The following is a 24,894-nucleotide window of genomic DNA, read 5'->3' on the forward strand; positions in this document are numbered from 1 at the left end:
TGTGATAAACTGCTCAGTTTCTGCAGTGCCATTTAAAACAGCATAGACTACCAGCTAAATGCTCATTTAAGTAGCTGTCCCTGCCTCCCCTTGTGCCTCGCTGCTCTGAAGTGTATCTCCCTGGCCATTTACCTTCTCATACCCCTGTAGCTCTTGGCTTCACAGGTCTTGTATTTTCATCCTTTGCTTTCACTCTCCACCCCCCATCATTCTTCCCTCTTAGCCTGACTTTACATGAACAGGTTCATTGACAGGTATTTCCAGAGGGTGACAGTGGAGAAGCTGAGATAGCAGAATAACCCTCCTACCCATGGTTAGAAGGTAGAATATTCTCCACAGTGAGGAAATAGTACATGGGACATTGGAAGGCCTTTGGAGTTATACCTCATATAATTAATTGGTTGTAGTTCACATGGTCAAATAATTCATAGGTTAAAAATGTGGGACTATCAATTCTTAGTGATTTTATAATGTCTGCTATGCCATGACTTTTAATGATCTGAATTAGAACACAACTATTAATTGACAGATATAGTTTGTCAAGGCATATCATAACTGGTTATAAATCTTTAAAAGTTGGGAAGCATTCTAGCTCTTTGTAAGCCACTGAACTGCTTTGCTTAAATGACCTAATCTTTGGTTTGCTTATCAGCACAAAGACTGCTCAGTCTTACTACGAGTTAAAAAGGTATATAAACATATTTTGTGTTGATTGACAAAGTAAGATCATCATTCTGTTTTTGCTTTTTTTGTAATTTTCAAAAGTAAGTTTATAAAGAAAAATCACAAATGGTATCCCACATAATCTCTATTCTGACTATATGCATAGTAAAGAAAATGAAAGAGGGCCTCCCTGGTGGCGCAGCGGTTGAGCGCTGGGTTGCGAAGCTGCCCGCAGCCTCTGCAGTGCCGGTTTGATCCCCCGGCTGCTCCCCGCACACCGGAGGAGGGTCCCACATGGGCGCAGACCTCTCCTGCCGCCCGCTGCTCCCCTCAGCAGTGTACTTCGGTCCTTCTGCCTGCTCTGCTCCCTGCTCTGACTCTGGTGGGTTCTCTCGCCCTCCCGCGCTTCTGACTGTGCCCAGTGCTTGTATAAATAAATAAATAAATTTAAAAAAAAAAAAGGAAAATGAAAGAACACAGAAATATGCCAAATGGAAAGTAAAAGCCTCCCATGGGAGAAAGGCAGGAGAAGAGAGCCAGTGGACTGTGGCAAAGGATTATGGATGCTTTTGTGGTAGCTGTGATGTCGTAACATACATCTGAGGAGGTGTGGACCTATACCTCTTAATCATATACAATGGTATAAACCAATGTTACCTCAATAAAAAATAATAAGTAACAAAGAATCACATAAATAGTTAACCATCTGTTAAATTCCTGAAAGGTTCATGAAAAGAAGCCAATGTCTGCGCAGAATATTCCAGGGTGAGGAGTTATTAAAATTAAATCATTTGGGGAAGGTATACATAAATATAATGGGTATAATGCTAATCATCTTCAAATGTGCTTACTTAAAAACACTGGTTTTATACCTTTGCAAATTTTAATTTCAAATTCTATATGATTTTGTGAGCTAGTTTTAGTGTATTACATATTACAGATTAAACAAAGTAGTATCAACGACCTTCCCAGTTTAGGTGATAGGAATTAATTATAATAATGAGAATATTGAAAGTGTTAAGGTAACAACTATTTTAAGATTTGGATCTTGAAATGGTAAGCAGATGTACCTCCTCAGTCTTTTATTTATTTTTTAAAGATTTATTTATTTATTTATACAAGCACTGGATACAGTCAGAAGCGCGGGAAGGTGAGACAATTCACCAGAGCCAGAGCGGGGAGCAAAACAGGCAGAAGTACACTGAAGTACACTGATGAGGGGAGCAGTGGGCGGCAGGAGAGATCTGCATGCCATGTGGGACCCTCCTCCTGTGGCTGGGAAGCAGCTGGGGATCGAACCAGTGCTGCAGAGGCTGCGGGGAGCTTCGCAACCCAGTGCTCAACTGCTGCGCCACCGGGGAGGCCCTCCTCAGTCTTTTAAATGTTAGCCAATTTGATGCATGAAAGATGATATCTAATTGTTGTTTTGATTTGCATGTTTGATTACTAGGAAGAGTGATGACTTTTTATGTTTATTATTTTAATTCTAAAAATTATTTTTAATTTCTAAAAATTCTAATTCTAAAATTAAAAATAACCAAATGTCCCTGAATTCTGCACGTATTAGGTTGAAGACATTCAGATGTGAAAACCTTCAGCTAAGTAACTTACCTACAGACAGATATGCCCATTTATTTTTTTATTTTATTTTTTTTTGAAATAATAAATTTTATTTTTATATTCCCCCATACAATTGCAAATGCCCCATTCTGACCTCAATCCCTCCCCTCCCGGCCCCTAGCCCCCCAAAAGAGTCTCTGGTTCATAGTTTTTTGTTGATTTTGATTTTCACTTTCTTATAGTTATTCATTTTCCTGGTCCCTTATTTAAGTTTTCTAGATTCCTGCTATGAGTGAGACCATCCCGTATTTTTCTTTTTCTTTTTGGCTTATTTCGCTGAGCATGATCCCTTCCAGCGCCATCCATGTTGCTGTGAATTGCATGTGTTTATCTTTTTTGAATGCTGAGTAATATTCCATGGTATATATGTACCACATCTTCTTGATCCAGTCATCTATTTTTGGGCATTTGGGCTGTTTCCAAAGCTTAGCTATTGTAAATAGTGCTGCTATAAACATAGGGGTGCAGGTGTTCTTTGGAATTGATGTTTCTGTGTCCTTTGGGTAAATACCTAGGAGTGGAATTGCTGGATCATATGGAAGCTCTATGTTTCGTAGGTCCAGAAATCTCCACACAGCTCTCCATAGTGGTTGGACCAGTTTGCACTCCCACCAACAGTGCAGGAGAGTTCCTTTTTCTCCACATCCTCGCCAACATTTGTTGTTGCTAGTTTTTTTAATATGTGCCATTCTCACTGGTGTAAGATGGTATCTCATGGTAGTTTTGATTTGCATTTCCCTGATTACAAGTGATGTTGAACATTTTTTCATATGTCTGTTGGCCATTTGCATTTCCTCTTCAGAGAAGTTTCTTTTTAGCTCTTCTGCCCATTTTTTGACTGGGTTATTTTCTTTGTTGTTGCTGAGTCTCCAGATATGCCCATTTAAATAATACGAATTAAAAACAGTTTTCCTTTGAGGCAGTGTTGGTTAGTAACAGCGTATATGTTTTAGGAGTATAGGTTCATACTTCTTTGAATGTATGCTACCACCCCATGCTTAAGAAATTTTTTCAGATCCTGAAATAATAAAGGATAATAATGACATCTTTGTATAAAGGTACACTTAATGTTTTATTTGCTGATTAAAATTAGCAGCATTGTTTTATAGAATAAAGAGCCATATATTCTGTAAACTTAAAGTTATTATCATTATTTTTAAAATTCCTACATTTTTTAAGTCAATTTTTCCTCCCCATAATCAAGTCTTTTGGAAATGGGACAGTGTAATATTTTTTATTATCACATTTCCTTTGTGAAGCCTAAATTTTTTCTTTGATCTTTTTTCTTTCTATGGCACAGTTAATCATAAGATTAGATGTATGTTAAGTAAATAATAGCTATATTAACACACTTGTTTGAATGAACTGACCCTTTATCCTGCTTGTATAACTTGGGTTCGTTGTCTTTTATGCTTTAAGGTAATGTAAATGCTAGTAAGTTTCATGCTGATAATGAGTCAAATTGTAAGATGACCACAGTTCAGCATAATGGTTATACATTTACCATTTTATAATTTTCCTGCTGGTGAAAAGCCCTACTTCGTAGAGTATTAGTACAAGTTGAATTAAAATTCTTGTAAGAATGTGAATTAGGTTGACATTAGCATAATTTTCTTAGGGTAGGGATGCTCCTTGGCCTTATCATCTACAGTTTAATTTCAAACTCTCGATAGTATTAGTGGTATATGATAGATCTATCTACAGAATGAAGTGAAATTTGCTTTCCTTCTAGTGAAACAGTGAAGATATGTCTTCTGGGAGCTTTGTTAAAACTAAAATTAATAAAAACTAATATTAATTATGTGTATACTTTTGCATGTTTGGAAAAGTATTAGTAAATAAAACTTCCTGAGCAGATTGCTTTTGAAACATTTCTTTACCTTGCTATTGAATGTAGTTTTGTTAATTTATATTATTTAAGATTCTAAAATTGTCTTCGTTTGTTTTTAATCACTGTTCTTTTTATGCCCGTGACTTAATGTAAAATCTGGCAATGACAAAATTGTGAACTAATACAGCTGCATTTATTTAAATATCAGGCAGAATTGTGTATATTAGTCCTTTATTTGGATTGAGTCACATACATCTCTTTCTTTTACATGGGCCTTTTGTGTTGCAGTGTGTGTGTGTAATATTGACTCTGGTTGCTCTCTGTAGAATATTCAGTATTGAAACTGAATAGAATAGCAGAAAAAGATTTTATAGAGGGTTAGTAATATAATTTCAAAACTTAGCTTTTGAAACTGATTGTATATTGTAAATAGGTAGTATATAAAAGTCATCTTTTGTTAACAGAATGGCCACTTGCTCACTCACAGAGAAAGAGCATCTGTTTAATGACATTGCCTTCATCCGTTAGATTAGAAATGAACACAAATAGGGTGCTCCCTGGTGGCGCAAGGGCTTAAGCACCGCACTATGAAGCAGTCCGCAGCCTCTGCAGCACGAGTTTGATCCCTGGCCGGCCAGGGGGCAACCCACATGGCGCAGCAGACCTCTCCTGACTCGCCTGCTGCTCCCCTCAGCAGTGTATTTCAGTCAGTCTGCCTGCCTGTTCTGTTCTCCACTCTGTCTCTGGTGAATCCTCTCACCCATCCTCCGCATCTCTGGTCTGTACCCCAGCTCTTGTATGCACAAATAAATCTTTAAAAAAAAAATGAACACAAATAATGGTCATATCAGCTAGGACTTCTTTGGTTGAAGGTCAGAGAAATTTTGGCCCTAATCACTTTATTTTTTATTTTTAAAGATTTATTTATTTATTTATACAAGCACTGGGTACAGTCAGAAGCGCGGGAGGGCGAGAGAATTCACCAGAGCCAGAGTGGGGAGAAGAGCAGGCAGAAGGACCGAAGTACACTGCTGAGGGGAGCAGCGGGCGGCAGGAGAGGTCTGCGCGCCATGTGGGACCCTCCTCTGGTGGCCGGGGAGCAGCCAGGGATCGAACCAGCGCTGCAGAGGCTGCGGGCAGCTTCGCAACCCAGCGCTCAACCGCTGCGCCACCAGGGAGGCCTGGCCCTAATCACTTTAAAGAAGATAATTTTTTTGCTCATGTAGTTGAAAAGTCCAGAATTGATCTGCCTTTATAGACATAGATGGATGGAGAGGTCAAAGATGGATTTTCATGCCATTTTGTTTGTTGTATTTTCTGTTGAGTGTTTCAGTGTCAGATAAAATGTGATAGCAAGAGGGCAGTTGCTTTAACCCCCACATCCTTTCTGGAGTCCATCCAATAGAAAAAAGTGACAGGTTCCTTCATAGACATCTAGGAAAGTATCATTTTCTCTTACTGCCTTTGAAGATTGTGTGAATATTCCTAAACTACTCACTATGCCTTGGCAGGCACATGTAATATATTGGTTGGGTTAGGCCTGGCTTAGCTTGTGTACCTGGAAATAGGAAATGAGAGAGGGTGGTATTCAAAGTACATACACTAAGAATGGAAAAAGTGAATCCTGATTAGTTGGGCATGGATAGATTCTTGGGGTCCAGCAATTATTAAAATAGTTGTCCTTCCAAAGATTAAAGAATGTCAGAGGGAGTTGATAAAAATCAACTGGACCTGTGGACTATGAAGTAAGTTCCTTTGTAGGGGAAACTGGATATGGTAAAACCAGTTTCTGCTAGGTTAAATGATTTTGTAAACTCATTAGATGGTTTGTTTATCAAGCATTTGATAGTTTCCTTTGTGATACTTTTTAAATATTAGCCTGCTTAATAAAGTTGAAAAGATTTAGTTTTTCTTCCATTCTGCAAAAATACTTGAAGGGGTTATGGTAAAGTAAAGGTTAGTATAAGCTCTGAAGCTCTCACTGTGCCTTTTCCACTTCAAGTAAGTCAAGAAAATTTGCTTGCCAAGCTATGTACTATACATTAGTAGGCAAACTTTGCATATTTTCTTTGCCCAACCTGTTTTTATGCATTTCCTGTAGTGATATTCTTTTATATAGTTAAGTGTCTTACACAGCCAAACACTAAAAATACTTTTATTATAAGATAGGAGAGTAAGCATCTTATTAGAATAAAAAAACAAAACATACCCGAGGTTAATTTTAATTGCTGAGCGTGATACTGTTAGTCAGTTGGGTATTTATTGAATGTTCCCCACTGAAGATACAGTAAGGAACAAAACAGGGTTTCTGTTTTCCTGGAGCATATAGTCCAGTGGGAGAGATGCCAAGAAAAAACTAGCAACAGGTCAAATGATAAGGGTTGTGAAGTTCTTTGAGGGAGAGCTAGCAGCAGTGATTAGGAGCATGGACTCAAGCTGGCTGCCTGGGATCACAGTCCGCTTTCACTACCACTGCATGACTGTGCTCATGCTACTTAATCTGACTCTTCTTCTCATTTGAAAAATAAGGTGATGACAGTATCCATATCATGGTGTCTTGATCAGGATTAAATGAACCTAAACAAAAGACTTAGAACAATGCCTGCCACAGAGTAAGAGCTATATAAATGTTGTGTTTTATTAACATGTATGCCCCCGATTCTGTTAAGCATAGCCAAAGATTCCTGAACTGTTCATGTTTGGCTGGTTACAGAAGGGGTAGTGTCAGAAGGGTAGTGTTGAAGGTGTTACCTTATGAACACGTAAGAGTTAGGAGATGAAACAGAAGCAAAGGATAGACGTTGGTGAGAACAGGACATGTATGAACATCTGAATGGCCTTTGCATGCCGGTGTGCTGTGAGAATGACTAGTCACTGGTTATCTGAGAACTAAAATTAAGAACAGAATTTTGGGGTAACTTGCTTGAGGTGGTATCTGAAATGCATGCTTGTATAATGACGTACTAGTCTAGGGACCCTAAAACATGCCTATCATCAGAATCATTGGGTGAGCTGGAAAAAAAAAACCTAAACAAACCAATTCTGGGCTCTTATCTTATTTCTACTGAATCAAAAGCCCCCCTGGGAGATAGATTTTTTAATTACCTCAGCTGAACCTAGTGATTAGCCTGATTTGGAAAGTCTACTAGTCTATGGTATAGTTCTGCTTGAGATACCAAATTAATGGTATATTTCTGTTGACATAATAGGAATTACATGTTTGTTTTAATAGAAATATACTCATCCCTTTTTAAAATTCACAGAATAGCTTGATTGCTGAATTCAGAGAGAAAGTTTGTCTTCATGCTTACATACAGGCGTAGGCTATAAAACATACTCTATTCTGGGGACCCAAATAAGACATCAGTGTAAAAAAATAATGACAATATAAAACACAACAAAACAAAACCAGAAAATTATAAATCAGAGACATCCTGGGAGGAGGAGGTGGGAGAGGGATCAGAGGGAGGGAGGGAGGAGCACAGGGGTCTGAGGTGATGGTGCACGGGTGCCTTGGGGAAGGAAACGCTATGGGGACTATACCTGAGGGGGTGGGGGAAGCAAAAAATGGTTTAAAAATGAACAATGATGTAAAAAAAAATATATAAAAAATAAAGCAATTTGCATAAAAAAGTTCAGTTAATGGAACACAAAATTATAAAATAGTTGTTTTTAATGACAGAAGCTTACAGGCAATCCAATGTATAGGCGATCAAAATGTGTTTATGTCTAATCCTGTGGCACACAGTTATGTCATTCAGCTGCTATAGTGATTTATATTTTAAGGTATCTGGGAATATAATATTTAAATTATTCCATGAATTTAGTTACTTCCAAAGTTGTATGGGATTTACAAATAAAGACTAAATTTGTTATCATTGGCTAAGTCAGGCCCAAAAGGAGGGAAATTTCTTGAGATTTTGATCTAGATTTACCGTCTATAGCACAGTTCTCTGAGGACACTATGTTTTGTCTAGTTCATGACAGTGATATTAATACAGAACTCCAGTTTCTAAAGTATATGGGATAGAAAGGAAGAATATTTGATCTCTTTACATAAAGCGATTAATATGAAATAAATTTTTCTTTTGAATTATGAAAACTTAATTACTGCTATTACAGGCTCCATGTAATTGCATAAGTCATAGCCATGCCTGAACATGTGGGCTCTAGTAGTTAAAAAATTCTCATTCTGTTCTAAGAAAAAAGTCACATTGCATCTGATGGGCATCTGGCATTTCAATTAAATTTTTTGGCCAGCGTGCATCCTTTTGTGACTCAGATCACTTCACAGTTTCATACTCAATATTTTCGCTCATTCTTCTTGCCCCACTTCCTCTTACCCGCCACCCTTTGAAATTAGACATAGTAGAGCCAGCACTTCCTATCCTATATCATGCATTGAGCTAACTGGTTCTGCTGTCAGTGGCAGGTCTGCAGCTGATAAGAGAAGCTGGTAATTCAGGTGGGTCTGTGGCACCATCACAGGCCCCTGATAAATGTCTAGCTGATAATGAAAGCCCAGTTGTCTGGAAAACACAATTAAAATACAATAGAAATACAGATTTCCTGGTGTCTAGAAGAGTTGAATGAGTCATTGTACCATTACCTGCAAAGCCATGTGATGAGGAGTAGTGCCAAATGTGTGCATCAGAAGCAATAGTCAAGGAAGTGGAATTTTTAACTTCTTCAGAGTATTTCTCTCTTTTTTGGTGTCTAACTGGAAGAATGGACAACCTAAGCTATGACCTTTTTTTTTTAATATTGCTTGAATATAATAAAGGCTCAAAATGTTGTGCCAGAAAAATTTGGAATAACCATCCACCTAGCCTTTGTTGTTTTAATTTATTGAAGTGTAACTGTGCACAATCTTAAGTGTAAAATGCAAGGATTTTCTCAATGAACACATCTGTGTACCAGCACCCAAATCAAGAAACAACATTCTGAGAGTTCTCTCTTACAACCTTCCTTTTAGACTTTATCAGGCATTACCTTAATTCCCACCATCCCACTCTAGGGTGATCACTGTCCTGCCAAATCTTCCCATAGACTAATGTTGCCTGTTTTATACTTTTGTTTCTGGTTTATTTTGCCCAACATTTTGTGAGAGTCATCCATATTGTTTCTAGAATAACTGTTACTTCTTAATCTCCTAAACAACATTCATTGCAGTTTAGTACTATACATCATTCACACACAAAGAATGCTTTAGTTGTGGCTATAACACACATTATAGGCTTGATAGTATAGACCTGATATTAAGTATAAACTTCTGAAGGCTAGTATACATCATTTAAATATTTCCTTTATTTTAGTGGGAGCCTTGTGCTGAATCAAATCTTTTTTTGATGGGGGAAGTGGGTCTTTTAGTGACTGAGGTTTTAGGTTAATTCCCTCCATGAGGATAAGGGATCTTCTTTACCTACAGATCATAGAACTTGAACTGTTTAGCTCTTTGCCAGATTTATTGAAAAGCTTCCCCCAGAGGGCCTCCCCTGGTGGCGCAGTGGTTGAGCACTGAGCTGTGAAGCTGCCCACAGCCTCTGCAGCGCCGGTTCGATCCCCGGCCACACCGGTGAGGGTCCCACATGGTGCGACTGACCTCTCCTGCTGCACCTGCTGCTCCCCACAGCAGTGTATTTCGTCAGTCTGCCTGTTCTGTTCCCCGCTCTGGCTCTGGTGAATTCTCTCACCCTCCCATGCTTCTGACTGTACCCAATGCTTGTATAAATAAATAAATCTTTAAAAAAAAAAAAAGAAAAGCTACCCCCAGAAAAGGAAGAAGGGATGCTTGACTAGCCCTAGGATATTTTGTGTCCTTAATTTGGTCTTTTCTCAGTTTGTTTACTTGGTTCTGCAGCTTGGCTTTCTCCATACTTTGAGACAATGTAGCCACTAGCAGCTTTTCAGTGTAATACCCTGTAAATTCTATCATAAAAGAGGGAATGACATTATCTTTTCAGTTATACTTCACAAAAATCACAGTTACTACCTATGGCCTGTTAACTGTGGTCAGGGATGGAAATGATATGCTATGATTCGTCTTTCTTGGACCTGTCCCTGTCTGGTCAACTGTGTTTAGTACAGGTCTTTCTAGAATTGCATGGTGAGGGGAGGACACTCTTCCTAAATGGGTGTTGCTGGCAGACAGAACACTAGACATCCTTGCAGCCCTGCTTGATATTTCAAAGGCTACAAAAAATTACAAAAGATGATTTTATTAATGCTATTTAGAATTTTGAAACAAATTCTACTGGATGTTGCCTAGATTATAGACAGTGATTATAATTAACGGTCCTTAAAGATATTTGAAGCTCTAGTCTGTAGCAATTTTAAACAGTTACCATTTGGTTTTTTCAAATTTTTCATTCTTGCTCATCCCTAATTAATCCTTACTTTACTCTCTTCTATAAGAGCAGTTTTCAACCTTTTGTAAAATAGGGGCATGGTGGTTATAAATAAAATCATTTTTAAACCCCTCACACAAGTAATAATGTATAATTTATGTATCTATAAAAACAGACCAATGGGGTGCTTTCCAAATACATGATTGTGGTAAAGCTCTGTGGTTAGCAGGATGGGGAATGTGAGTGGAAATATAATAGAGGTTTTGCCCTTTCCTGTTTTATTTTATTATTTTAATTTCTGAAATAACTCTGGGGTCAATGTACCTTAATGTGTTAAACGTGTGTGTGATTTAATGTTTTCTGTCAAATTTACAGAATTAACAAAAAAATAATATCTTAGGTTGACTGTATGACACTTCTCCAGCGGCATTAGAAAGTAGCAGAATGTAGTTGTGGAGCATACAGACTGGAAACCCAGAGGGTGACATGCCAGTTCCAAGTCCCAATGTGTCACTTCCTGTCTTGAGTGACTTATTTCATCTTTGTGTTTCTGATTTCTCATTTGTCAATTACTACAAAAATTTATTTTCATATTAAAATTTCTGTCTCATTTGCTGTGATGTATATAAATGTTAACACATATAAAATGCTTAGAACATCTGGCACATAGTAAGCACTAACTAAATTTTAGCAATTATGTGGGTTGTTATTATAGGGACAGGAGTGTCTATTATGGGTTTGTTTTATTTTTTTGTTTGTTTTAAACCTAACCTCACTTTAACTTTATAAGGCAGATATTTTAACATAGATAAGGACACTGAAAACTGGACAAGTTAAATAACTTAATTAAATATCAACAGCTACCAAATGATAGAGCAGGATTAGAACCAGGCTTTGGAACGCCAAAGCCCCCTTTTGTAATAACCTCTGCATTTCATTACTACCAAAAACTTCATTCTTGTTTCTTAAGCAGCTTCCACATAAATCAGGAATATAGGAAAATAGATGTAAGCAAGTAAAGGATAATTTTAACATTTAGCATTTTTAAAGTATCTACCATGGTAGTAGGTGTTTACTATTAGGCACATTACAAGAAGCTCTACTACACTAAATTCTTGTACCAACCTGCATGTGAGCATTCTATTTCTTTTTTAGAAATAAAAGTTTCATCTCAGAGATATTATATAATGCATGCAGGGCCACACGATGACTAAGTGAAACTCAAGACCATGACTGACATCACACCATATACCATATAATTTTCATGAGGCTAAACTGGTTTTCTCCAAAATCAGTTACTATAGTTTACATGTATAGATATTCATATATAAATAAATAAATGTATTTATATATTCTGTTTTTTATTCATCTGGCCATATTTTTATTTCCTTGTAGTTTCCAAGAATTGAAGACAAATAACATATGAACTATTTAATCAGGGGTGACTGCAACTAAGCAGTGTAAACCATTTCTATAACAATGCAAAATATAATCCTCAGATTTTTTTTCCAACCTTTTCCCAAGGAGAAGAATATTCTTCTAGACCATTAAAATGTAGTAAATGTAAAAGCTAAGATTTAAAAATTCTCCATTTTGGTTTGGTAGACTTTGCCCACATTTAACAGTTAAATTGTTATTATTGATTTTTTAAAAAATATTTGTTATTTATGCATACAAGAACTGAGGTATAGGCCAGAGGTACAAGGGGTGAGAGGATTTGCCAGAGACAGAGAGGGGAGCAGAACAGGCAGATCTACTGAAATATATTGCTAAGGGGAGCAGCAGGTGAGACAGGAGAGGCCTGCTACGCCATCCGGGTTAGCTTCCTGGCCCTGGATTGAACTCATGCTGCAGGGGCTGGGGATAGTTGATAGTGCTGAGACTTTAGCCCCTGCACCACCAGGGAGGCCCTTGATATTTGGATTTTGTAGAATATTCTGTTACAGAGGCTTGATTTTTAGGGCCATTTCCTATCCTGAAAAAAAAAAAAGTGTGTATTTATTCATCGCTGTGCTTACATCAGTGTGAGATTCAGATTCTCCTGCTTTGAATAGATCTAAAAATACTATCATAATATATTACCTTCTGTAGATCTTCATTTTTGGTCGTTCTTATGCAATATTATAGTTTAAAATAATACATGTTTTCTGTGATGGATAGATGGCAGTATTCCAATAGTGAGAGTAGTGTATTTTCTCTTCACCCATCATCATGAGCACCATATGTCACTGAATATCCCAATACTGTGATGAAAGTGATCAAGTCTTTTCTTTCACCAGGTGACCAGACTCTGAGAATCTGGGATATGAAGGCGGCAGGAGTCAGAATTGTGATTCCAGCACATCAGGCAGAAATTTTGAGTTGTGATTGGTGTAAATACAATGAGGTACCCTGTCTTACTTTGTCCTAGGCTGCTGAGCTCTTCATGAATAGTGAAATTTCCAGATTTCGTTTTATTTTTGTTTGTGTGGATTTTGTTTGTGTTTACAGACCATTAAGTTAAATTCAGTCCCTTTCATTTATAATTGGTGACAGTAAGTGACCTGCATTAGCATTAATTGTATTTAAGTGCACATAAAAAAAGCATAAGAAGAACAGAAATTCTGAAAGTTCAATAGTGCAGCCTTACTTGTTTATTTGGGTAACTGCTGTACAGTTTATGTAATTTTTTCTAGTATTGTGTATTTTTTTCCTTTATTGCTCTTAACCCCAATAATTTGGGTCATCTTTTCCTTTCATTTTTTGTTCACTTTGCTGCTCATAGGCTACTGAACTATTTGTAACTTGATTTTTAATTTGACAGTCCATCAGTTTTTAAAATTTTGTTTCATCTCAGAGATATTATATAATGCATGCAGGGCCACACGATGACTAAGTGAAACTCAAGACCATGACTGACATCACACCATATACCATATAATTTTCATGAGGCTGAACTGGTTTTCTCCAAAATCAGTTACTGTAGTTTACATGTATAGATATTCATATAAATTAATAAATAAATAAGCTTAACCAATCTTCATGCTACTATTAAGAGCAGTGTCCATGTGTAACTTTAAGCAAAGCTTTAGTTAGCCACATGAGCATATGAAGTAGACATAGAAATGGATTAAATATATATTGCTATACTATCATGTATGTTTATGTACCTGAAATGGTCTGTTGACTGTGACAAATAGGAAAAACTTATCCTTGTTTTTTCTGAGTTTTAAGTTAATTCATCAAAGTTAAGAGAACATTGTACTGGCAGAGCCTTTTAAATAAAAATAAAATAGATTTTAAAAAATTATTGAACTTATTCAATCATACTTAAATAAAAATTTCAGTGTTGATTACAGTTCAAATCTCTGTAATAATTTCCCATGTAGGAAAATGAAAATATGGATTATAATACTTGTGATACTTCTAAGGAGGTGCCAGTATATGCTTGAGAGTTGTTTAAAAAAAAGTTCTTTAAATTATTGAAACTTTCCTCAAATGAGCTTAGACTGAAGCCCAGCATATTCAGACAGTGAATTACTATTCTACTTGAATAGGATGGGCCTGTTCGTTGGGAGCTCTGGCTTCACCTTGGGCTCTCCATAGCAGGGTTTATAAAACCTATTGGATACGAGACTTACAGCTGTTTTCATAGATTGTCAGATATGATTAGATAGATGTTAAAGAGGTAGCCCTTGAGTGTTGGGGACATTGAGTGATTTAAATTTAGAAAAACATAAAAATTTAATTTATAATCGTTTGTTCTTTTAAATATTCCTAAACTAATAGGCATCTTGCCTTTTAATGCCTGGTAAAACCTCAAAGTGTGTGCTGAAGAGAAAGGAGGACTCATTTGTCAGATATAATTTTTAGACCTTAGGTACTTACTACTACTAAAGGTGGATTGTAGAATGCACAATGCTATTTGGGACTATGGCTTTTTCTGTTGTATATAGAGTTCCATCGAACACATTAAGCACATAAAGTTCCTTTTCTTTCAAATCATGCAAATTTTTGCTTTTTCATGTGCATTTTGATTCCTTTCTATGCTTTTTATATATACACCTGTGTTTGGATTAATTAATTAGCAAAATACAGATTTTGTTCTTAGTAGAAGCATGAGGACTACTTAGCTGCATAGATGTCACAGTTTACTTTTCTCTGAATTGTTTTCAGAATTTGCTGGTGACAGGGGCAGTTGACTGTAGTTTGAGAGGCTGGGACTTGAGGAATGTAAGACAACCAGTGTTTGAACTTCTTGGTCACACCTATGCTATTAGGAGAGTGAAAGTAAGTTCCTGTCTTTTCTTTGTGTATCTAGAACAAAAATTAAAATATAATCAATGAAGTATATATAGAAATGTGCATGAGGATTGTGATTATTGATACCTTTTTTGTGCATGTTTTTGTTTCTCAGTTAATGATAATGAACATTGAAAGCTAAAATTAGGTACAATATTTTAAGTAACTAAACGAACTGGTGCAATGTAGACAATCAGTACTTAAAAAAGGAGCTCATGCATTTGGGAACCCTTAGAGACAAGTGACTCAGAACCCCATCTCTGGATTCAGATTGCCTGGGCTCCCTACCCTGCTGTCTCATGCCAGGTCTTTGGCCTTGGGCACTTTTGGTCAGTCTTTTGAAAGTGGTTGCCAGCCAGCAATCAGTTTGAAAATCCCCATCTTTTCTTGAAATCCTGAGTGTTGCAAGTTTCCTGGGTGTTCTGAGTGGCTTTTCTTGATGTGAATAAAAATATCACCCAGGACGTACCCTAATGGTTTTGTTCTGACCTTCTTGACCTCAGCTTGCCTGTGGCTCTGTTTTCTCACCTGGAAGAAGGGTGTGATAGCACAGTCACCCTCCAGCTGCTGTGGTAATGCAAATAAGGCACTCAGCAGGGTGCTAGGATGTAGTGAGTGCACACTGTGTATGGTGAAAATGCTCCATGCGACTACAGTGCTGCTCTAGCTTTATTTCTTAGGCTTGCAGTGGAGATGGTCCCACCCCTTCAGGAGCACTGATTGGACACCAGCCATCAGAGGGGTGTTGAACATGACTGGATGGTGGCATTTTGGCCTGGTGGGGAGTAGGGAGGCAGCTCCAAACTACATCTCAGAGGAATGAGCCAGCAAATGTCTTCCTCATGCTGTCATCCTCAATCTATTCCTTTTGGTATTTTTTAGCTGTGGTAATTTACTTTTTGTGTTTAGTCTTCATAATTTTCCTTCAGTGGGTTCCAGCTATAAATTTACTTGTTAGTCTCCCAACTTTTAGTTAGGTAGATTTTACTAAGTCACAGTGGAACACATCTTATTAAATGACATCTTCTAATTTCATTCTTTGTTTTTTACATGAAAGGTAAAAAATGCCTTATTGCTTTTTTCAATAAGATAACTATATTACTCCTATTTTTAAAATTCTAAATTTAAGTTAATATTTTAACTTCTATAGTCTACAATGCAGCAGATGAAATACAGTGTTGGCCCACAGGGCTTAATAGTTGAAAGATATTTTCTAATTAAATAGGGTAATGTAATAAAGAATTTTGTAAGCTGTAAGCTATATTCAAGTGTAGTTGTCATTTGTATATAGTTTATAAAGTACTAATAAGGAAAAGACTGAAATCATTGCAAAGGACAGCCTATTAAAGCATATATATTCTTATCTAAAAGACATTATTGGTCTTTATAATTTTGGTTTTGATCTTTTCATTAGCTGTGATATATAAATAACACAAAAATTATTTAAAAGATATTTTTAAGTTACATTACATTTTGATGTTTATTTGATACTTGTGCTTATATATAGGATATGTATTCATTTTATCATACATCATAGTATATATTCATAAGTTAGTAAAATATATAATTATGTATGTACTATCATATACTAAATTAAATCCCTTATATTTGTAGAAATTTTTTTTGGATACTGATAGGAAATTGCGTTTGATTTTTCCAGAATAGCAACATTTGGGGAACATTTTATTCTAAATAAATCTAAAGCTTGAAGGATGACTTTCTTTGGAGAATGTAAAAAAGATGTATTTTCCAATAGATGGATACTCTATAAAGCCATAAGGTTATTTGCCTTGAATTAAAGCATATTAGGTACAGAAAAGTATAATTGTGATAGTCCTGACTAACTTTAATCTTATACTATTCCAGGTAATGACCATATGAAGTAGCATGTTATAATTACAATTAACCTCAAATTGTCTTTTCTTTTTTGTAGTTTTCACCATTTCATGCTTCTGTGTTGGCCTCTTGCTCCTATGATTTTACTGTAAGGTACAGTGGCTTTTTGATAAGTTTCATTGTGAAATACCAAGTAGCATTTGCATCTTTGCAATTTTATGAAAGGTAATGTGTTTATTCTTATTAATAACATAATCTGAGCTGGGCACATACGAATATTTGCCACTAGGATTAATATTATATTTTTCCTGTTTTTATTATCTAGCCATATATATAGATTCTTTGCTATTTTAAAATCTGCCTCACTGCTCTGCTTAAAAGTCTTTTTTTCCAACTCATAACTCAGTTCTGTCTAACTCCATCTTGCTATCTTATTCTTAACCTTTAATCTCTGTCACCTAACACAATTTCTATTCCCCTACTCAAAAAACAAACTATCATTTTTCTGTCAGTTGTTTCTGTGGTAATGCCTTTCTATTGGGCTGTCAGAAAAGTCATGATGTATTTTTTCTGTTTTTTGTTGCGAAAATGCATCATGGCTTTTCCGACAACCCAACATGTTACAGATTGCATAGCCAATATCTTTTAAATTTAGTTTTTTCATATCTGTGAAATTTCGTTCTTCAAGTTTAATTATGTTCACATCATTAGTTCATATAAAGTGATGAAAAAAATCCATATCAATATATGAATGATTGTGAACGTGTATGTAAATGTAAGTATATGTGTGTATATATGTATCTATGTATGAATATGTATGCATGTGTAGCTCTCTCCCTCCCACACTCTATTTTTCCCCAAAATTTATAGCTCTTGATTTGCTTGGAAAGCGGTTTCCAAGTTTTAAAGCCATGCATCTGAAAAGAGAATCTCACTAATTAGAGTTCAGCATTTGTTTAGCTCTTTCATTTATTCCAAATGCTGTTTTTAAAAGTTGTTTAAGTTAGTTCTGCTCTTCATTTGAAACTTGGTTTGAGACATTTGTTCCTGTGTGTATTCAGTTTTAGGGTTTTCCTCCTAACCTTACTGATTTGAATTGATTCATTGATTTATTGCAGCAAAACATTAGCACTGTTTCAAAAGTCAAGATATACCTAAAGATATATTTCCTCTATTCTCTCCAATCCATTCTTAGGGCCCCACACCCTATAGATAATGAGTCTCGATCAGATAATGGACGTGTATATTTACTTATTTCCCCCTTTCATACACAAAAAGTAGAGTACTCTGGATTTTTTTTTTTTTTTACTTAAAATGTATCTTCGAAATCAGTTGATTATCAGTTTATAAAGATCTTTCTCATTCTGCATAACATTCCATGAAGTGACTATATTATATTGCTTATTCAACTACTCCTACATATGAGTACTTAGCTTTTTTTCAAATATTTTTAAAATAAACTATGGCATTGTGGATAATAACCTTATATGTATGTTCACATTGCTAGAAAATTAACGAGTATATTCTTAAAAGTGGGACTGCTAGGTTAAAATGTAAATACGTAGTTTTGATATTTGATATTACCAAATTCCCATTCATAAGGAATATACCAATTTCCATTATAAATAGCAATGTTTGAGAGTGTCTTTTTTTTGTCTGCCACCTGAAGATCAGTGATTTTTTAGGGTTTTTCAGTTATAGGATCATATATCACTTACAAATAAAAATAGTTTTACATTGTCCGTTCCAATTCTGATGCTTCTAATTGATTTATCTAGTTGCATTGGAGGATAACTCTAATATAATGTTAACTCATGTTACAGAATTTCTGATTCTTGTTTAGTAAAATACTTCTGTTGTTTCCCTGTTAAAAATAAGATGCTAGCTTTGAGACAAAGTATATGTTATTTATCATGCTAAGAAAATATACATCCATTTCTTTTTCTTGATTACTATTTTTTTAATTTCAGGGATGGATTTTAATTTTTGTTCAAGGCTTTTCTCTATGTCTATGAAGATAGTCATGATATTTTTTCTTACAGCCATTAATATAATTTATGGTATTAGTGAACCAATCTTGCATTCTTGGACTAAATCTCTCCTCTCTATGTATCATTTTCTTACTGTGTGTTGGATTTATCTGCTGATATTTTGTTTAAAGATGATACTGATCTATAGTTTCCTCTCTTCTTTTTTGTCTTATGTTTAAATGTTTTGCTTTCTTCATAAAAAAAAGTTTTCCTACATTTTCAAAGTTCTGGAACAATTTAGGCAGCATTGAGGCTAATTGGGTTTGAAGCTTTGGTAGAATTCCCATGTGAAACCATCTGGGCTTAGTGCTTTATGTGGACTACTTTCTTGATAGCTTTATTTCTTTTAAAGAAATGAATATGTTTTAAGCTTTTTCTATTTGGATCAGCGAAGGAAATTATCCTTTGCTTATAGGTTTTCAAATTGCTTAGATATCAATAAAGTAGTGCCGTGACTTTTTAATTTCTTCTGTTTCAATGATTAGAGCTACTGTTTTTCTGTTCAGTACCTTAATAATTAATGCTTTTGTTTTTATTATTTCTGTCTTGGTACTTCTGGTTTTTTCCCCAGCTTTTTGAGACAGGAATTTATTTTGTTTTTTCATTTTGTTAACATAGTGCTTAAGTTTATGAGTATTTTTGGTTTCTGTTATAAATATGAGCTATAGATTCTGATATATTATCATTTGAAAAAAGTATAAGTTCTGGTTGTATTTCCCTTTCTTCCAAGAGTTATTTAGTAGAAGTTATTTAATTTCTACATGAATGTGCCTTTTAATTCTTTAAAATTTGTTAGAATTCTAGTTTTATCACTTTGTGGTCAGAGAGTACTGTTTTTAATCATATTATTTTCTGAAACATTGATATTTGGGGAGGCTAATATATGATCAGTTTTTGTTAATATCCCATATGCAGTTGAGAAGAAGGTATATTTTCTGTTACCAGGTTGTAAAGTTCAATATATAAGCCAAAAGCTTTATTTAAGTATTTTAGATCTTCTAAAACTCTTTGGTGTTTAAAACCCAGTTGGGTTGAGTTCTGTATTCCCCACAAAACCTCTTAAAGAGTTAAATGTGTTCTTTAAATAGGTAGATTTGGGTGTTCTTTTATTTGTAGATTTTTTATTATAATTTTAAATATTCCAATTTGTTGTTTTATATTCTTCAGGAACTCCAGTTAGGACTGTAAATATATATTTGAAGGTCATTAACTTATCGATAGTTCAGTTAATAAGTTGAAATAAAGGGAGATACAGTTAGAGAAAGAAAAGCAAAAAGATAGGTTCTTCAGGAGGGAACTACTATTGAAATAAAGGGGATCCAAAAAAAGGTCGACGAGTAGTGTAGCATGAGCCAGATCAAGGGTACACTATACAAAGTTAATGTGTGGGAGTCATTCAAATTCATAGCCACGTATGACTACTTCTACTTTTCCTCTGACCTATACGTTATATATTTGTTAAAATTATTTCTTTGGGGGCCTCCCTGGTGACACAACAAGGGGTTAAGATGCCACTTATGAAGCTATCCGTAGCCACTGCAGCACGAGTTCGATCCCTAGCCAGCCAGGGAGCAACCCACATGGCGCAGCAGACCTCTCCTGACTCGCCCACTGCTCCCCTCTGCAGTGTATTTCAGTCAGTCTGCCTGTTCTGTTCCCTACTCTGTCTCTGGTGAATCTTCTCACCGCCCACACCTCTGGCCTGTACCCCAGTTCTTATATACATAAATAAATCTTTAAAAATAAAATAAAATAATTTCTTTGGTAGGGAGCATAATATCATAGAAAATAAAGATAGAGATTAAAACCCTAGATTTGCCCTCTGTAGCTCTTGGTACATTTAGTTTCTAAGTTACTTAACCTCCCTGAGCCAATGTTTCCTTACTCATAAAATCTTATGAGACTTAAATACCAATATATGCAAGGCTGTTCACATAGTTCCTGGCACATGTCAAGTGCACTATAAATTTTCTTCTCTTTTTTATTCACATATGTGTTCCCCAAACTTTGTATTTACTTTGTATTCCACTATAGATATATGCTTTTATATTTCTGTTCAAAATTGCTAAAAGAAGCAGAATCACAAAAAGTCATTTAAGTCATGATGTCCGCAGTTTATTTCTAAAGTGCTCAGCAAACATATTATTTGATATGTCTGTGTATAGAGAGGGAGAGAGGCAAATGTGGTTTTAACAGTTGGTTAACCTAGGTGAAGGGTTTATGGGTGCTCATTATATTATTCTTTGAATTTTTCTGTGGGTTACTAGTTTTTAAATTAAAAACATTTGAGAAAAAATAAGCTATTTGCTCATGTAAAATAAGACACTGAAATTGTTTCTTGTTAATGCCTTTTAGTAAATGTGGTATTTAATATTGTTTAATTGTAAAATAAGATCAACAACTTCATTATATGGCATGAGTGGGGAAAAGATCTTTAATTGGAATGTAGTAAACTTAGACTTCTAACAAAGCAGCAGATACAGAAATACCTTTTATCTTTGTCATATTTACTCTGGTGGGATTTACCTTTATATAGTAAGTGTCTTAACTTTGGTGTGGTTGATGGGCTTTTTTATCCTTATGTTTATTAGCACAGAGATTTCCATGGGCAGATACTTCTCTTTCTTTCCCTTACCCACAAAAAAAGGTCAGCCAAAGTAAACAGATAGTATAGCTGAATATGTACTCTGTCTCACAAACCTTTCATTTCAACTTTACCTAGTCCCCTTACCCACAAAAAAAGGTCAGTCAGAGTAAACAGATGAGAAATGTGGTTGAATAGAGCTCAAATGTGGCTTCAGATGATCATTTTACCTCATCTTTTAAAATAGTTTTTAATTTCTCCACATTTGTTCATCATACCCCAAAGACACAATGTGTCTAATGATATGATGCTAATTAGCATTTGCAGGAACTGTAATTGAATTCTTAAAATGATCAAAGAGTTGTTTAATGTTCTGTGCTTTTCAGATATCTTAGGGATAAATGTCTTTGCATCTCTATCACATTTTTCGCTTTGCAACAAAGGTTCGTTCACCAAACTTCACCATTGATATTAGAAAAACTTAATGTTGTCTTTGAATTCTTTTAAAGAATGAGAATATTTGCATTACATATTTCTTATAAGGATGTTTTAGTATTGAATATATTTTGTGTTAATAAAACACATTACCTGGTTACAGGGGTAGGGTTGTCTGTTTTGTTGTTTTGTCCATACTGCAGTACCTGAGACATAGATATACTAAGTAAATGTTTATAAGTGTAAGTCAATTTAAGTTATATAAGAAATGATGATATCTTTCATCACTCAGAATGTAAAAGCCTGCAAACCATTATAATTTTATTGGTATTTGTATTTACCAATATTTATTTGTATTTATTGGTATTGTATTTATGGTTTTCACTTTAATTATGTTTAAGTTAGTCATTAATAAAACTGAATTTAAAGTGTAAAGTACTGTTGACATAAGAAAATGTTATTTTTCAAAGAGAAAGCTTGCTTGTTTTTAGTACTGATTAATTTGAAAAGTTTTATGATTTAACAAACTTAGAATGACTGTATTCTGATTGTTAGAGATAAATTTTTGTTTTTTCCTACAATCAATTTTAATATACCATTTACTGATAAATCTCTTTGAGCTTTACATATCTAATTGTTAAGATATTTATTTTGTATGTGTAAAGGATAACTCCTGGGCTTGCTGAAATGTTTTTTTAATAAGTCCTAAAAGAGTGTTTCCATTTGACTTACTTAAATCAGAATATTCTTGTGTTAATTATTGTCACACTGGAAAGATTTTTGATGAAGTGAAGTATAATTTTGCAAGTTAAATGCCAGGTGAAAAATGAAAATAATTTCCTCGAAAATGAAACAACATACATTAATTAGAAAGAAACTTGTAAGACTTTTGATTTTTAAATACCCTGATTTATAACTGCAGAACGTTTTCAGGATTTAGTACTAACATTTTTCTTTAAGAATCAACCCAAATCCACATCTAATTCATAATCTAAGACAAACACATGAAGAAATAGATTTAAAGGAGTGAGGAATGTTAAGCCTCAGCTTAGTGCAGCATAAGTCATTGCTTTGAACTTTGAATTGTGCTGATTAGTTCCATCAGAAAATTTAAGGATTTTGTCAGTTAATTTGCATTATAATTAAAAAATTCTGTTGTGCCACTTCAATAAGGCAACTGAGTGGATTTTGTTGTATATATTTTTATTTTCTAATGCAGATATTACTTTGCCTCATCATCCATAGTAGGAAATCAAAAGATAATATCTGAAAATGAAAACAACCCAATGAAGTCATGAGCACATTATTTAGAAATACAAAGTATCTGAAGAAACAGCTGAAAAAATTTAAAGTGAGCCTCGGAGGTGAAAGATTAAGGGTATGAGGTGAGAGGCTACTGTTCTCTGTATAGCCTTTAGGATTACTGCATCTAATTTGTATATGTATAGTTTTGAAGAAAAAAGTAATTGAGCAGAAAACCTCATTTTCCCCTTTCTTGGTAATTTGCACATATACTAAGCCTATTTAGACAATTCAGTACTACCTGTCAGCTGTTAGTAGTTGGCTCTGTCCCATAAGAACTCAGGGATAAGTAATTCACCCCTGACGTCTGTTCTCAATCCTTAGTCTAAAATGTGGCAAACTAAATATTCAAATCTTGGGATATTTGATTTGACCTAATGGAGTGAACAATAGAGAGAATAAAGAAGCAATTATCTGTTTTCATCTTAAACAGAATACACAAGAATTCCTTATCTTACTGTATCATTTAGTACCTTACTCTACTGTATCATCTAGTGTGTGTGTGTTTGTGTGTGCATGCACACATACACATTCTCTTGAATGCACATTCCTGTATAAAATAGAAACCATCTTGAATTAGTTTGAATAGAAGAGGAAAAATGTTTCACAGGATATGGGATCCAGCAGAGTCCATGGGCAGAAATATAACAATCGTAAGGAAGACACTGAAAATGCTTTACTAAGTGCCTACTTCATCATTCCTTTTCTTTCTACAGACTGACTTTTTATCTCCTTCCCCCTTAGTTTTCATACCTTGTCACAGAACAGAAACAGTTATTTAATGTGCTCTTTCGGTTTTCCTCTACCTACCTTTGTTGGTATCTGGCTTCTCCCCTTTACCACCATTGTTTTATCCAGTTGAGGAGAGTTGTTTAAATAAAGGAGATCCTTACAAGAGGTGCAGACATTCCACAACCTGAAAACCAAGTGGGTTTATTAATAAATGCTAAGCTGCAGAAATAATGACATTAAGTATTTCATGCTGATATAGCTAATTAATGACCAAAGCACAGCAGGTGGCTGCTGTAAGTTTAATTTACTTCAGCATTTAGGTGTGGAATGAAGTTTTACTGCAACCTCATTTGTTTCCTTATCATTTGTACTGTGAGATGCTCATTTTTGCTTTAGGTAGTTACATTTTTGTTCCAGTTACATACGGTTTCAGATATGTGTAGTCTATTCTTATTCCTAAGATATTGATAGCTATTTTGTGAGTAGATAGAATTCTTACCATTTTATTTTCTAGTCAGTTATTTGTTTGAAAATATTGCAGAATTATTTCATGGTTCTTTAATGTGTACCAGTAGGCAGTAAACACTACGGTTGGTTTTCTTTTTCCTGAATCTCCTCTTGTTGAGATGTGGCATTCTTTAAAAAATCATCCTGCATCCTTATAGATTGTGGCCATAAATACTGTCAGAGCAGACCCTCCATCAGCTAATGGTTTCCTTTAATTTGTCAGAGTTCTTCAGACTTTGTGACATGTGGTTCCCAGACTTAATGTTGATTGTGATGAAGTGGAGTCAGCCTATCTAAAATACACATCTAATTAATGTTTTAATCAAAATATTACAATTAATGTATTTGAGAGAAATTTTAAGTCTTGAATTTTATCATATTTAACCATAAAAGTTTGTAAATATGCTATAGTTTTTTGATATTTGTTATTGAATATGCTAAAAGACATCTTTGAAAATTATTCAGTAACCCTTGAAAAGTAATCATATTCTTATTTAACAAGCAATTAGTGCCTTTCTGTATTAAATTTTATTTTTATTACCAGTTCCAAAACAATTCTCTAATCTTGCAAATAAATGAACATTTGTACCTGTAACAGCAGAAGGACACGGAGCAGGATCTGTATGATCCGAGCAGACGGGTGGAGGAGGAGAGTCCTGGAGCCCTCAGTGGCTTTTCAGGCTTTTATTGGGATTTATCAGGTACACGGCTGGCAAGGGGTGCCAG

At 35.0% G+C, this 24,894-nt stretch overlaps 1 protein-coding gene across 1 annotated transcript in view; it reads left to right on the plus strand.

Moving 5' to 3' along the window:
• Window positions 1-24,894, plus strand: part of PEX7 (peroxisomal biogenesis factor 7) — a 62,357-nt gene that overhangs the window by 16,849 nt on the left and 20,614 nt on the right. The window contains exons 6-8 of the mRNA XM_037520454.2: window positions 12,741-12,847; window positions 14,617-14,730; window positions 16,676-16,731. Of these exons, the coding sequence (XP_037376351.1) occupies window positions 12,741-12,847; window positions 14,617-14,730; window positions 16,676-16,731 (277 nt within the window). The remainder of the gene's footprint in view (window positions 1-12,740; window positions 12,848-14,616; window positions 14,731-16,675; window positions 16,732-24,894) is intronic.

This window comes from Talpa occidentalis, unplaced genomic scaffold, assembly GCF_014898055.3.
Source record: "Talpa occidentalis isolate TD23 unplaced genomic scaffold, MPIMG_talOcc4v2.1 talOcc4.2, whole genome shotgun sequence".
Lineage (NCBI taxonomy): Eukaryota > Metazoa > Chordata > Mammalia > Eulipotyphla > Talpidae > Talpa > Talpa occidentalis.